This window comes from Pteronotus mesoamericanus, unplaced genomic scaffold, assembly GCF_021234165.1.
Source record: "Pteronotus mesoamericanus isolate MK-2021 breed Mesoamerican mustached bat unplaced genomic scaffold, CSHL_Meso_final scaffold_21, whole genome shotgun sequence".
NCBI classification, from domain to species: domain Eukaryota; kingdom Metazoa; phylum Chordata; class Mammalia; order Chiroptera; family Mormoopidae; genus Pteronotus; species Pteronotus mesoamericanus.
The window spans coordinates 26,743,093-26,758,124 of record NW_026555310.1 but is presented as its reverse complement, the minus strand read 5'-3'; the positions used below and the strand labels follow the sequence as shown (position 1 = coordinate 26,758,124).

The following is a 15,032-nucleotide window of genomic DNA, read 5'->3' as shown; positions in this document are numbered from 1 at the left end:
TATAAAAGACACTATATAAAATTGTTATTGATTAGAGAAATGCAGATCAAAACCACCATGAGGTACCACCTCACACCGGTCAGAATGGCCATCATAAACAGATCCACAAACAACAGGTGCTGGCGAGGCTGTGGAGAAAAGGGAACTCTAGTCCACTGTTGGTGGGAATGCAGACTGGTGCAGCCACTATGGAAAGCAGTGTGGAATTTCCTCAGAAAGCTGAAAATGGAACTGCCTTTTGATCCAGCGATTCCCCTGCTGGGACTATACCCTGAGAACACCAAAACGCCAATACAAAAGAACCTATGCACCCCAATGTTCATAGCAGCACAATTTACAATAGCCAAGTCTTGGAAGCAACCTAAATGCCCATCAGTAGATGATTGGATCAAAAAATTATGGTACATATACACAATGGAATACTACGCAGCAGAAAGAAAAAAGAAGTACTAAACTTCGCAACAGCATGGATGGAACTGGAGAGCATCATGCTAAGCGAAATAAGCCAGGGGGCGAAAGACAAATACCATATGATCTCACCTATAAGCGGAACCTAACCAACAATGCAAAGAAGCAAGGCAAATATGACCAGCAACACTGAAAGGAAAAGAAATCAACAGAGACAAGAGGGAAGGGGGGGGGGCAGGGAAAGGGAAGGGAAGGGGAAAGTCAAGGAACATATAGCAAGGACTCATGGACAAAACCAAAGGGGAAGAGCTGAGGGAGGGAAGGTGGGAGGGGGCAAAGGAAAGAGGGGGGGGAAGGCAGAGACAAATGTATTTAAAAAGTAAATAAATTAATAAAAAAATACAATAAAATAAAATTGTTATTGAATGCCGTCAAGCAGCAAAATCACACTGTTAAGGTGTTAAAACATATGTAGTCAGTGTTGACCATAATTATTGAGAGAACACTTAAAGTAAAATAATTGAAAAATTAACCCAATGTTGCACAAAACACAGCTTGTAGAAATTTATGCATTAGCATTTACCAAATTTGTAAAACAGTTTGGAATTTCACTGTTTAAAGCAAGAGGGAAAGTTGAGAAAGAGGGAAGAGAGAAAAATAATAAAGTGAATCAAATAATTTGGAAATAAAAAATATGTTGGTGAAAGAGTTGGATTGTGACTAAGAAGAAAAGAATATTGGATAAGGGGGCTTGAAAGCAACCAACAAGTTGTCGAAGTTATTGTTTGGAGACGGTGATTGGCAGCTGTTAAGAATTTCCCGGAGTGTGAGTAAGAAGAAACAAGCTTGTATGGCTGGGGGTCCTCAGCTGGATATCAGGGAGAATTTCCTGACTGTAAATGTCAAGAGCTCTGGTTTACAGGATCAAAGGGAGGGTTCTGGGATGTGCCTATCCTTGGAGTATTTTTCAGCCTCAAGCAAGAGACTGTTTGGGCGGTTTTCTGCAGCCCGGTGGACAGACTGGATAGCCTGCTGAGAATCCACCCGTCTCAGGTTGCTGAGAGGCGTGCCCTACACAGCTGCTCTCAGTGTCCTCGCCAGCTGCTGACTCCCAGCTCAGAGGCTAAAGGGAACAATTAAGCCTTTCACACTCTGTTCCTCACTTGGTCCAGTCCTTAGGGTATGCTGTGGTTTTTCAGCTCTTGAGCACTTAGTTACTTTCCTTCTGAGCCAAGGGCCTCCTGGGAACAATGTAGCATTTGTGTGTTGACAGTAATGGCTTATGAGCCAGGGACACATGGCCAAGCCCTCCCTCCCACAAGGGCTGGGTTGCACACCTAACCTGCAACAGTCCATGCTGAGTCAGCACTAGCCTGCCCTACGGCCAAGTGACCCCTTCTCCTCCCTCTTCCCCAACCTGTTACTTAATTCCATTCTGAGCAGTTTAGCCACATTTATACCAATCCTCAAGCAGGATGGTCTCTACTCACCTCCCATCCCACCCACAGAGTGAACAATAACAAATTAGTGGTTCATGGCCTGACACTACACAGTGGGCACCAAAGGGTGAGGTCCCTACTGCTTAGTTAGGCAGCTGGGTATTTACAAAAGGTTTGCAAAGAGATGCCAGTCTTTTCCTATAACATGATTGCCTTTTATTATGCGGTTGTTGTTTTACGTGGGGAGTTGGGAACATTAAACAAACAGAGTTTTTACATGGTCTGTGTCTGCCGAGTTCAGAACCTTGGAAACATCATTTGACTTCTGGTAAAAAGACAATTCCAGAAAGATGATTAAAACCATCCTTTTGATCTTGGCCCCAAATCAGAGGGAGGACATGTACTTATGAGGAAACTAGAGTTTCAACCCTCAGGTAACTCTTACAGAGAAGAAACTATATTACATGTAAGTCAGATACAGTGTCCAAATACACTATTAAACGGCAAATCAGAACAATTTCCCTTGAGGCGTGTCTCTTCTTCATAGTGGTATCATAGAACTTCTCTTAAAGCCTCCATCCAGTGGTATCATGGTGGTACTACAGTGTATGGGCCGACGTAGTATAAATGCATAAAGGAAAACTGGATGGGGAGTGAGAGAATACAGGTAAATTAAAAGAAAACACAAGGAGAGTAACTGAGATCTTAAGGAACAAATTGGAGCTGTGGGTGTGTGTGTATGTGCAGGGCCTGATGATTTTGTTGCTTAGTGTCTCTGAGGTTTGAGTTGCCCCTCTTTTTTCCAGCATAAAGTAAATATTTGGTGGTATGCGGAAGTGTCAGGGGGCATTCAGAGTTCCACCTTTTGAGTCTTTTCCTCTGATTCATCGTTTTCTCTCTGAAAAACATCATGACATGATATTTAGATTTCGAGTCCACTCTTGTTCTTGAGCCCCTAGGTTAGAAAACTGAGCTCTTTATTTACTGCTGGAAGTTCCAAATCTATCTCCAATTTTTATCTCATGAACTCCTTATATGGAATTTGAATTGTTTCCCATTGATATTGTACACAGAACGGTGAAACCCCAAATTCAGTTCCTTTGAATGAGCAGGACCTTTTCAAAACTGCTTTTGTAGTTCTATTCCTATGACTATATCCTAACAGGCATTGAGGCTCCGTCTACCATGTTCTCACATACCTTTGCTCTTAATAAAAGCCAGTGGAGCCAAAGAATTTTTATTCCAAAGGAAATAACAGAGACATAGAGAGGAAGAAAACTCAACTTGCCCTCCCTGAAGTCTCACACTTACCAGCCCTTCCCCCTTTAGGAATCCATCACAGAAGTTTTGCACAAGCTCTACGGAAACTTCTGCCACGGGCAGCGTATCCCACTCCTCATCGAGAGTCCGGTAAATTGCCAAAGCGGGCAGTTCAGATGCTTTTAGTTTGAAAAATGATATTACCTTCCCATTTGCCTTCACACCACTGTCCACCAGAATAAAAAGAATCTGCAGTTGGAGAAGTTTGAAATAGAAAGTTTTATCTGAGGTCCTGGGGAGAACGAGACACCTTGTAATTGCAGCAGTTTGCTCAGATTGAATTTATGGTCTGTGCCACACGACTGACGTCTCAATGGAATCAGAATGAATTTGTGCTTGCTTTGCATTGCTTAGGCATTTTATCACTTTGATCAGGTTGATTTAATTTCAAGAACATGGAATTGGAAGAGACTTTCATGGTTAACTTTAGTGATTAACTAAGTAGAGCCTGATGGTTAAAAGCAGAGAATAAATTTTAAATTTTGCTGCTGGAACTATTTAGTTGTGTGACTCTGAGCACATTACTTAACCTTTCCGTGACTCAGTGCTCTCATGGGCAAAATGGGCTTTCGTTGGGGGAGATTAAATGAGAGGATGCATTTTGTATTTTCAGTAGTTTCTGGCATAGAGTAGGTGCTTGACACATTTTAACTATTCTATCTTATTAAATCAAATCTTCTGCCTAAAGTAGAAATCTTCTTATAATATTGTGGTTAGAGAATTGTCTATATTCAGTAACACTGACAACTTACAATGTTATGGAAACAACCACTGGAAAGTCAGCTTATCTGATCATCTGACAGTTAGCATGGAACGGCTAATGTAGTCCAATGCAGTAAACTTGAAGTTGTTGAAGTTTTACTGTTAAGTGATATCAAGTAGAACTGTACAAGGAAGGGAATGCTTATTATATTTATGTATTTATTTATTTATTGTCCATTAGGAACCAGGTTCTGAACATTCTTTAGACACCAGATATGCAATCGGTATTTGGATATGAGAAATAAGCCCTGAGGTCTAAAACTTTAAGAGATTAGGACAAGGAGAAAAAAATTATAATGAATAGGTAATTTTTATTTTCAGTATCTTTGAGCCTCTGTTTCGTCTACACTTCTTAATGTAGGAAAAAAGCAATAGACTTTACTACTAAGGAAAGACATAATTATACAGGCCTTAAATAGTACAAAATGCAACATCTTTAATTTTAAATCCGAGTAATGTGATTTAGTATGTACCAGTTCTTACTTTTCTCTTAACCATATTAGTTTTCCTTATTTATCTCAATTCCATAGCCCGCATTTTTCTGTTTTTACTGTCTTGGTGCTAAGTTTTCAGAAGGGTATCTCCCAAGCCAGACTCACCTTCCCTTGGAAGAGCTTAGCTGCCTTCTGGTAGCTGTGCATGCTTTCTTCATACTTTGGAGAGGCCTTGTTCATCATCAGGAGAAGATGAATCTGAATCATGCTATTAAATAGGCCAATCACAGTCTGGCAAATGGAAATGGATTATAATAGAATGAAAGAGAGAGGAAGGGGAAAAAAACCCATTAGTGGTAATCCAGTGACTAGATAATGCAACATAAATGAGAATTGTTCATCCACAACACAAGTGGTAACTAGCCTTTTAGATACTTTTCAATAAGGCTCACCCTCTGGTTTTCATGCAACTGTATTGATCTCTTTTCCCCACACTGAATAGGACTGAATGGAGTAACCAATGGGATGTGGCAGAAATGATGGAGTGTGATTTCCAAGCTGCAGTCATAAAAGGCATTGTGGTTTCTGCCTTGCTCACTCTTATATCACTCACTCTGGGGAAAACCAGCCCCAATGTTGGAGAAATTCACATGGCAAGGGACTAATGTCTCCTATGAACAGCCAGCACTGACTCGCCAGTCCAGTGATTGAGCCATCCTGGAAGCAGTTCCTTCAGCCCCATTCGCACCCTCAGATGACATTGCCTCCCTGACCAATGACTGTAACCTCATAAGATCAGGAGCACCTAGCTTAGCCACTCCCAAATTGTTGATGCACAGAAACTGTGTGTAATCAATTTTTACTGTTTTAAGCTGCTAAATTTTGGGATAATCTGTTATGTATCAACAGACAACAAGTAGGAGCGGGGAGCCCCTCAAAAAACCCCTAGAAGTTACTTGCAAAAAACTGTGTATTTATTCTTACAGGTTTAAACTTCAGTCACCTTTAAAGTACTCTCCATTCGATGCAATACACATATTGAGATGTGTAAATTGCTCTGTAGAGAATCTCTAGCTCTCTCGGCCATGTAGGCAAGGGGAGGCCCAATGGGTTCTTTCCTCAAAATTTCTTCCTATAGTTTAACACCAGTTCTTAGATTTTAAATTCAGGAGGCTGGATGTTAAATAATTATCTCTTGTTTGATTAGATTCTGTTACTTGAATTTAAAGTATACACCTACCCTCTTAGAGTAGACCTGAGAGTAATTCTTGGGAAGAGTCAAGAAACCAAAGCTAAGAAGTTAAGTTACCATTGTTTTAGCAGAGGGGATTAGACATATCAGAAGTGATTAATTTAATCCTAATAGACACAGCCTGATTCTTTGCCTTGAAGCCAAAAATTGAGTGTGTACATTAGAAGTGCATGGCAGGCCAAATACATGCCTGTGAGTTTCTGCCCCATTGCTACTGGTGCAAACCTCTGCACCAGGAGCAGCCAAGAAATAGCTTAGTGTGGGTAGGTCTCTAAAAGAGAAAAGTACTACCTTGAGGAAATGAAGAAGTCACAGTAAAAGTTGAACTTGTTTCTCTAAAGAAATTCTTATTTAGTTTCTTCTTGAGGTGGTTTACCTTCACTACTAAAGTAAAACTTAAAAAAAAGAAGTGTCATTGTCCTCTAAGAGAGAGATGGACCTGACCTAAGAACTCAGGCCAGTTCTTGCCCCTGCCTTTGGCTGCAGAACTCCAGGGCCCTGAGACCATAAACCCAGGCACCACAAAGTCAGTTGTTCTGGTTCTATGTGCCCTCCTGGAAGCTCTATAGACACAACAATGAGAATGACGATGGTCTAGGAGAAAAACACCTTTTCAGTTATTGCTGCCAACACCCCTACGATGCATGTGTTTGAGATCCTAGCAAAAGCGGAAATGGAGTCACCACTTCATGGAGACAAACATGGCGAGAGGTCGACAGGAATTTAGTCAACAGGAAAAGGGGCGCTTTCTATTGAAGGCTAGTAGGGTAATGGAAAAACCACAGGACTCAGTCAGATAGACGAGTCATGAGAAAAAGAAGAGACAACTGCAGAGAGGGCTGTCTCTGAAGCTCAAATTCCCTGTCATATGACTTTGAGGAAATTACTTTACTTTTCTGCATTCCCACTTCCTATTCTTTCAAATGGAAACAGACAGCTTGGATTAATGCATTGTGACTTAAAATGCTGCCTTTAATTATTGCCTTTTCTACTTACTGTGTGATCTTGAGTAAGTCAGTTGGATCTTGAATGTTCTCTATGAAATGGGCATAATAATTTCCTCACTTCTATCTCAAAAAAAAAAATCAATGTGAGGATTAAATGAGAATATGGTGGGAAATGGAGTAGTAATTTCTAAAAATCATGATATGCATGTAAATAAAATACTGTTTTTAGAGAATGCACAGCAATTCTGAGCTGATATAGATCACTAGAAATCAATACTCCATCACTCTATGAGCTCTGTCAGGAAAAATCAAAGGTGGCTATATAAGGTAATTCTATAAGCTGTAGGGTATTAGAAGGCCAGGAGATTATCAGGACAAGATGACCAACCCCTTTACCCAGGCTGCATACAGCATGCAACACTAAAGGAAGACAAACCTGGAAAGAAAGCTGACTCACCATGAGGGTCTAGGTGTATACAGGTGGAGCCAGACCTGGAATTGCTAGTTATGAGACACTGGGAAAATATGCCTAAAAACTTTCATAGAAATTTTACATAACTGCAACATCCAAGTATGTGATCAGTAGGCTTTATATTTTTAAGATTTTTTTAATCTATTGATGTATTTTAATGCATTTTAAAAAAGCATTGGTTCCTGATGCTGTAGGGAGAAAAATGAACCTCAGCATAGACTGCACCCTTGTTTTGAGAAGCGTGGCCTAGAGTGCTGCTAAGGTCAGGGTTGTCTTCTTGGATCACTGTCAGGCAGCACAACCCAGCAGTTTTCAAATCGGTCACCTTGACTTTGCATTATGGCTCTCTTTCTTATTAGTCATGTGATAGGTCATTTAACTTTTCTGATTCTGTTTCTTTGTTGAATAGGGACAAGTCGATCAACCTTAAAGGCTGCAGCAAGAATGACTAGATAAACAACCAGGGTGTTCGATTAATTGCAGTTACTGTTATTATTGGTCAAAGGATCAGAACTTCTGGAGGAGAAGATCTCTGTTGTGAAGACAAGTGTCCTCCCTGACATGGGACCTTAGGGGCTGGAGACAGGGTCTATTGTTTACCACAGGATTGTACTCTGTCACCAAGCGGAGACTGTTGATCTCAATGAAACGGCTTAATTTGGTGGCATCAATGTCTTCAATGGCTTCACTCTCCAAAACCAGTCGTTCGTTATCCACCTGAGTAACACAAAAATAATGCAATTGTCACTGTTCTGTCTTTATTCATTCATTGGCAAATATTTCTGGACTATCTACCATGCGTCGGGCACCAATTAGAACTCCATATACAGAATAGGAAATGTTCCCTGCCCTTGAAGAACACACTGTCCTGTGAGACACAGAGAAGTGAACAGACATGACCCACAGAACGTGGCAAGTGTCATCACAGGCCCATATGTTATCCAAGGAAGAGCAGAAATGCTTTCAGAAAGAGGTAGCTCTCTTTGAAGGCTAAAAATACATCTATCAATTTTATATGTAGATTATCTCGTCATTCAGTTCAAAGTGTTTTTAAATTTCTGTTCTTGTTTCTTCTCTAAACTTTTCTTGTTATTAATTTCTAGCTTAATTTTTACATTTTGTATGTTTTGTCAACTTCTATATATGTTATTTGTGTCCTTAAAACTGTATATAGTTATACATAGCTTCGAATGAAATATTCTGTATATGCACGTGTGGTCACATGGTTAACTTTATTATCTTCTTATTGATTTTTTTAACCAGCTTATTTTATCAAGAGAGGAGTGTTAAAATATTCCAGTATGATTGTAGATTCAACCATTTTTCTTATAGTTATGCCAGTTATTGTCTCTATATTCTCAGCGATGTATTAGATACATGTAAATTTAGAATTCTTAAATCTTCTGGACAAAGTGAAACTTTACCATTAGGAAGTGTCATTCTTTATCTCTAAGGACACTTGTTGCCTCTAGACTATTTTGTCTAATATTAATACACTTATTCCAGCTTTCTTTTGGAAGTATCTCTATCTTCTTATATTTATATTTACTTGTGTCCCTGTGTTATGTTTTAAAATAATGTGTCCTTTATGAAAAGCACATTGTTATATTTTTAAATCCAGTCTGGTAATCTGTTTTTCAATCTGTTATTTTGGTAATGTACTTACTAACATTTAATTAAATATGCATTTTCCATTGGCTCTGCCTGTTTCAAAGTCCTTTAAAAATTTTTTTTTCTAGCTTAGTTTGAATTGATTGAATATTTTGTATTATTTTTCTTTTCCTTTATGGGCTTAGAAGTTACACAGGCTTTAATTATTTTCTTAAGGATTATACAACATGCATTCTTTACTTATCAGAATCTAATATGAATTGGCAATTTTATCTTCTTCTTGGGCAATACAGACATTAGAAAATCCTAACACAATTTACATCCTTGCAAGACTACTCCCTGGTCCACACTTAAGGCTTACAGGCAATTACTGTTGTGCGTTTTAATTGCAAATCTCACAAGACATTATTACCATTGTTATATAGTCAATATACATGAACATTTATGCACATATATATTTTTTTTGGTTTTCATTTCTTTCTGCATTTTTGAGTTTCTATCTGGAATTTTTTTTCCCTCTGCCTAGAACAACCTTTGGTAGTTCCTTTAGAATGAATTAATTCCATTGGGTGATATTCTCTCAGTTTCATGGTTTCAGATATCTTTATTTCACCTTTATTTTTGAAGGCTATTTTTTGGGGGGGTAGAATTCTAAATTGACAGTTATTGTCTCTTAGTTTTGCAAGATATAATTCTTTAAATTCTGCATTCTACTCTTTCTATTGAAAAGTCATCTGTGAATCTTAGTATTACCCCTTTGAGATTACTTTGAGGGTAATTTCTTCTCTCTGATTTAAGACTTCTCTCTTTTTATTTGAAGGTCAGCTATTATATATGATATGGTTAAGAGTAGATTATATATAATTATGTATGTCTACAAGTGTGTGTGTGTATATTTTTATATTCATATATGATAATCCTAATCTAATTTCAGGAATTGAGATGATCTGAATCTGTACTGCAGCCCTTGGTTTATCCTTTGCAAAGGGTATTTTACAAGAGTTACCTCCTGCTTCCTCTTCTAAAATCTGGACTTCAATATTTACTTTTCTGGCTCTTTGAGGTTCTCAAAAATGTTAATAAAGCTCTCGGCCTCTTGGTTGCCTCTCCTAGAACTCACGGAACCCTCCCAGATGAAAAGCGCCTCTAGTACCGAATTTACTCTTTGGGTTTCCATCTTCTAGTTCTTAGTCTAGCTATTTGCTCTCTTTGATGATTCTTTAAAGCTCTCATTTTTGGCCTAACTTTTTAAGAAATCACCTTTGGTGGAAAGGATTGTCTAGTTAACTGATCTATTACCCAAGGTTTATATTTTAGAACTACCTTTCTGCCATACTCAGATATATTAAAAGATAGGGCTTCATATGGCCATTGTTCTCAGCTTTTCTCATTTGTCTTCCCCAGTCTCCTTGTGCCTAAAAAACACAAGGTAATGCTTCCATCACCCATAGCAACTATGTTTACAAATAAAAATGATCAGGGCTAGGTCCTGAACAAGTCTGTTCCCTAAAATATCATTATTATCATTTGGATCACTTTTGAGATTCTTGGGCCAGCGACCTTTCTTTCACATTTCTTTAACTTCTTCCCCTCACATCTATTATCTTATATCACTTCTACCCATTCAGATCTTGTCATGGATCAGAACCATCCCAAGTCTACCCAGAGAAGTCAAAGGTAAGTATCATTTTAGTTTATGAATGAACGAATTAGGGCAAAGGTAACTTAAAGTCACTGAAGAGTAAGAATCCAATCCGAGATTACTCTTCATTGCCACCACTACAATGACTCCATTGTTTAAGATGTTCAAGGTGGTCTCCCACTGCGCTAGCTAAAAGCCATGTGGACCTCCAAGAAGCTCAGTGTACTCTTTATGGTTAATTTTATTAATTCTTGGTTTGTCTAGCCATTCTTTTATAATCCATTCATTTGTTTATGAATTATTTGTTGAGTGCCTTCTATATGTGAGGTTCTGAATTACAGATATGCTGATATTCACTCAAATAAAAATTTTATCACTTGTTTTATTGATAAGGGCAAGATGACTTAAGAGGAGCAGCCTAGCCAGAGACCCCTCCCAGGTTAACTCTTAATCATTGCTTATCTGTTCCTGTAGCCCGTTTTCACATCCCTTCCCCCACCTGGGTAGCACATCAATCTCATCAATCTCCCACCTGAATGCTAATCCCTTCCCCCACCTGGGAAGCCCATCCATTTCCTGCCGGAATGCTAGGGCTTATAAACCCCTATCTAACCCCGATTCGGGGCTCAGAATTTGGAGACTGCCTCCTCTGAGCCCGCGCGTGTGAATAAAGGCTTACTCCGTTCCCTGAATCGTGTCTTGAGTCTGGCTTTCCGTAACATTTGGTTCCCTGACCGGGAAACGACTCACACGAGCAGGCCGTTTGCCTCCGGTGAAGACGGCTGGGGTCGGCCGGGTGAGCCCGGACTCCAGAGGGAAGCACGTGCCCCGGTGATTTCGGGTCCCGAGGGGCTGGGCTCCCCTTGGCCCCGACCTCGGGCCGTTCCATAACCCGGGCACTCGGGGAGCGGACCCAAGCCTACCTGAAGGCGCCAGACTGGTAAGTGCCCCAGGGACCAGACCCGAATCAGACCCACCTATAAGTGGTGGAAGGGGAGGCTGATCACCTCTCAGGCCTACCGGCCTCTGGCACGGTTTCCCTGTCGGGAGGGAAAGTGTTAACCTCTGTGTGATTGAGTGAGTGACTGACTGTGTGGCTCCACAGGCCAGCGGTGTTCCCCGAGCCTACGGAGTCTGAGTGAGCCCTAACCTGCGGGTCCTCGGTCTGTCATACGGCATAACGGCTGGGAAGCTAACCCGGACTCTACTCGGGCAGCCTTAGCTAAGACAGACCCAAGTCCCTCGCGAGAGGAGAGGCCAGGTGGGCGAAAGTGAAAGTATCCCTGCTGCCCCCGTTTGTCTGCGCCGTTTCGGGAGGGATCATGGGGGGCAGACAGTCTACCGTCTTAGATTGCATGTTAAGGAATTTCGACCGGTTCCGGGGGCCAGCAGCCCGATATGGATCCGGGGCAATTAGAAATTTTCTGTTCCGCTGAGTGGCCCAGGTTCGGGGTAGGCTGGCCTCCTGAGGGAACCCTTGACCTAGACATAATTAGGGCTGTCCATCTCATAGTCACAGGAAGCCCAGGACACCCGAACCAACTCCTCTACATAGAAAAGTGGCAGAAGCTAGCGCAAGAGATGCCCGACTGGCTCCGGAAGGGTGCGGGGGTCAAACCTCGTCACCTAGGCGCTACGGGAGGGCGAGCCAGGGGAGCCCGGAACTGTTGCTCCCGATCAAAGGAAAGGGATGTAACCCGCATCCTAGTTGCCAAACCAGTGGAGAGACCCCCCTATCTATCAGGGCCCACCAGAGGAAGACCCCCCGGTGCAGACTCCCCCTTACCCAGCTAGGAACTTGGGAGGTCAGGCGGAGGCGCGTGAAACACCACCCCCTTCAGTCTCGCCCCCGCAGCCCGAGGCAACAGCGCCCCCAGAATCTCCTATCGCCTCCCGCTTAAGACACCACCAGTCCCTCCAGATGCCACTGCGGGAGACCCAGGGCCCGCCACGAACGGGGCCTGATGGGACCTTATACCCGGGACCGGTCGTGTTTTACTATCAGCCCTTTACCACGACTGACCTCTTGAACTGGAAACACCACACACCCTCGTATTCGGAGAAGCCCCAGGCACTCATAGACCTAATGGAGTCCATTATGCAAACTCACCGGCCAATGTGGCACGATTGCCGCCAATTGCTCCTAACCCTTTTTAATACGGAAGAGAGGCGCAGAGTCTTCCAGGAGGCCCAGAGATATCTAGAAGCCAACGCTCCAGTGGGCACAATAGACCCAGCTCAGTACGCTCGGGTGGCAGCCCCAGAGACCCAACCTGACTGGGATCACAACACCGAACAGGGAAGAGCAGCCCTGGACCGGTACAGGGAAGCCATCCTCCAGGGGGTCAGAGCTGGGGCCAGAAAACCGACCAATATGTCAAAGGTGGCCAGTGTTGTCCAACGGCCAGATGAATGTCCCGGGGACTTCTTAGAAAGGCTCCTAGAGGCCTACCGGATATACACTCCCTTCAACCCAGAAAGCCCAGATACACAGCTAATGGTAAACACTGCTTTTGTCTCCCAATCGGCCCCTGACATCCGCAAAAAGCTCCAGAAGCTAGAGGGCTTTGCAGGCATGAACATCAGTCAGCTGGTTGAGGTAGCAAATAAAGTCTACAATAACCGGGAGGAGGCCGCTGAGAAGGCAGCCCAGAAAAGATTAGAGAAAAAGGCCGCACTGCTAGCAGCCGCCTCAGTCAGCCGGCAGCAAAAGGCAAAGGGGGACCGAAAGACCAGAAAGGGCACGCCAAGGTAGAGAGAGACCAATGTGCCTATTGTAAGGAAAGAGGACATTGGAAAAGAGAATGCCCGCACCGGAAAAAGAAGGCTGGTCTGGCACCCTCTGAGCCGGCACCGACCATCCTTAGTCTGGCGGGCCTAGACTCAGAATGAGGAAGACCGGGCTCCCTGAATCTAGGCCCCCATGAGCCCATGGTCGAAGCGATTGTTGGGGGCCAGACTCTCTCTTTCTTGGTAGATACCGGGGCAGAGCACTCGGTCGTCACCACCCCTGTAGCTCCCCCATCCGGACGAGAAGTCACCATCGTAGGGGCCACTGGTCAGCCAAGTAGCCCAAAACGCTTCTGCCAGGCCCGAATTGTTGATCTGGGAGGCCACCGGATTAGACATGAGTTCTTATACCTACCTGAATGCCCTGTCCCACTGTTAGGGCGAGACCTCTTATCGAAGCTGGGAGCTCGAATCACCTTCCAGCAGTCAGGGGAGGCCTCGCTGCAAGTGGACGGCCCTAGGCTCATGGCCCTCATTTTGCCACGAGAGGAAGAATACCAGTTGTATTCTGGGGAATCTGGTGACCATGGCCCCAGACCTGAGGCTAGAGACAACCTGCTGCAGGAATTCCCCAGGGTCTGGGCCGAGGACAATCCCCCTGGACTAGCCAGAAACCAGGTCCCAGTAATAATTGAACTCAAACCGGGGGCTAAACCGTGCCGCCAGCAACAGTACCCTATCTCAAGGGAGGCCCGCCTAGGAATATCGGAGGTCATCCGAAAGCACCTCCAAGAGGGTATATTGGTCCCCTGTCAATCAACGTGGAATACCCCGCTCCTGCCAATCAAGAAACCTGACGGAACGGGGTACCGTCCAGTGCAGGACCTCCGGGTGGTAAACGAAGCCGTCGTCACACTGCACCCGGTAGTCCCGAACCCATACACCCTACTGAGCCGACTCCCGCCAACCGCCGCCTGGTACACATGCCTAGACTTAAAGGACGCCTTCTTCTGCATCCCGGTAGCTCCAGCCAGCCAACCTATCTTTGCCTTTGAATGGGAAGACCCGCATACGGCAGTAAAGACACAGTTGACATGGACCCGGTTGCCACAGGGATTTAAGAACTCCCCCACGTTATTCGGCGAAGCGCTAGCCCGGGACCTGCAATCTTTCTCAGACGAGGGAAAGGATTTAACTCTACTCCAATATGTTGATGACCTCCTCTTAGCTGCCCCCGACCAGAGCCGATGCCTAGAGGGGACAAGAGCTCTCCTAAAACTGCTAACCCAACAAGGGTACCGAGTCTCACGGAAAAAGGCACAAATCTGCCAACAAGAAGTCAAATATTTAGGGTTCCTAATTTCCCAAGGCAAAAGATCCCTAAATACAGACCGGAAAATGGTCATTACCTGTTTCCCAGCCCGACTGTTTTTCCAACTCAAATTTATCAAATAAATGCTGAGGTACAGGAAGTGTTTGTATTTCAAAAATATTTTTTAAAAATTTTGAAAAAATTCATCAAAACCATAGGATATTTTAAACTGTGAACTCCCTTTGTATGCTTAATTGTTTTAAAATTCCAAAAGTTCGGAGTAGAAAGCTTGAGGTACAAATGCAAGAGAATGAGCCTTCTTAGGTGGAGCCCTTGCTCACCGTACTACCATTCCTCTCCCCAAGCCAATAAGAGTGAGAAGAGGAATAAAATGAGCACACAGATCTTTGCCGCTTAAGGCTTAGATCGCCAGCTGGCATATCTCTTTCATACTTATGTGTTTGCTAATTGCTACCATCAAAATCACTATTATTATAATCACAATCAGGGCCTTTTTAATACTTAATATGTCTAAACACTTCCTGATTACTTTTCTAGAAGTTCGCAGGTCTGGTGCTTGCATCGCAGCTGGCAGAGCTGTGCTCTGGGCAGGAGCCCCTCCCCCCAGCTCTATTTTCCAGGCAGTCTCTTACTTTTCCCAGAACAGGGAAAACAGGAAACACCAGTTACCCTAGTTGTTTCT

The 15,032-nt window shown here is 43.2% G+C and overlaps 1 protein-coding gene across 1 annotated transcript; it reads right to left on the bottom strand.

Annotated features, from left to right (window-relative positions):
* Positions 1-2,697: 2,697 nt before the first annotated feature.
* On the bottom strand, positions 2,698-14,780 carry ERP27 (endoplasmic reticulum protein 27). The gene is given in 5 exon segments (XM_054590915.1): positions 2,698-2,745; positions 3,159-3,356; positions 4,529-4,654; positions 7,635-7,751; positions 14,751-14,780. Coding segments are annotated over 5 exon segments (519 nt in total).
* Between the last annotated feature and the right edge of the window lie 252 nt (positions 14,781-15,032).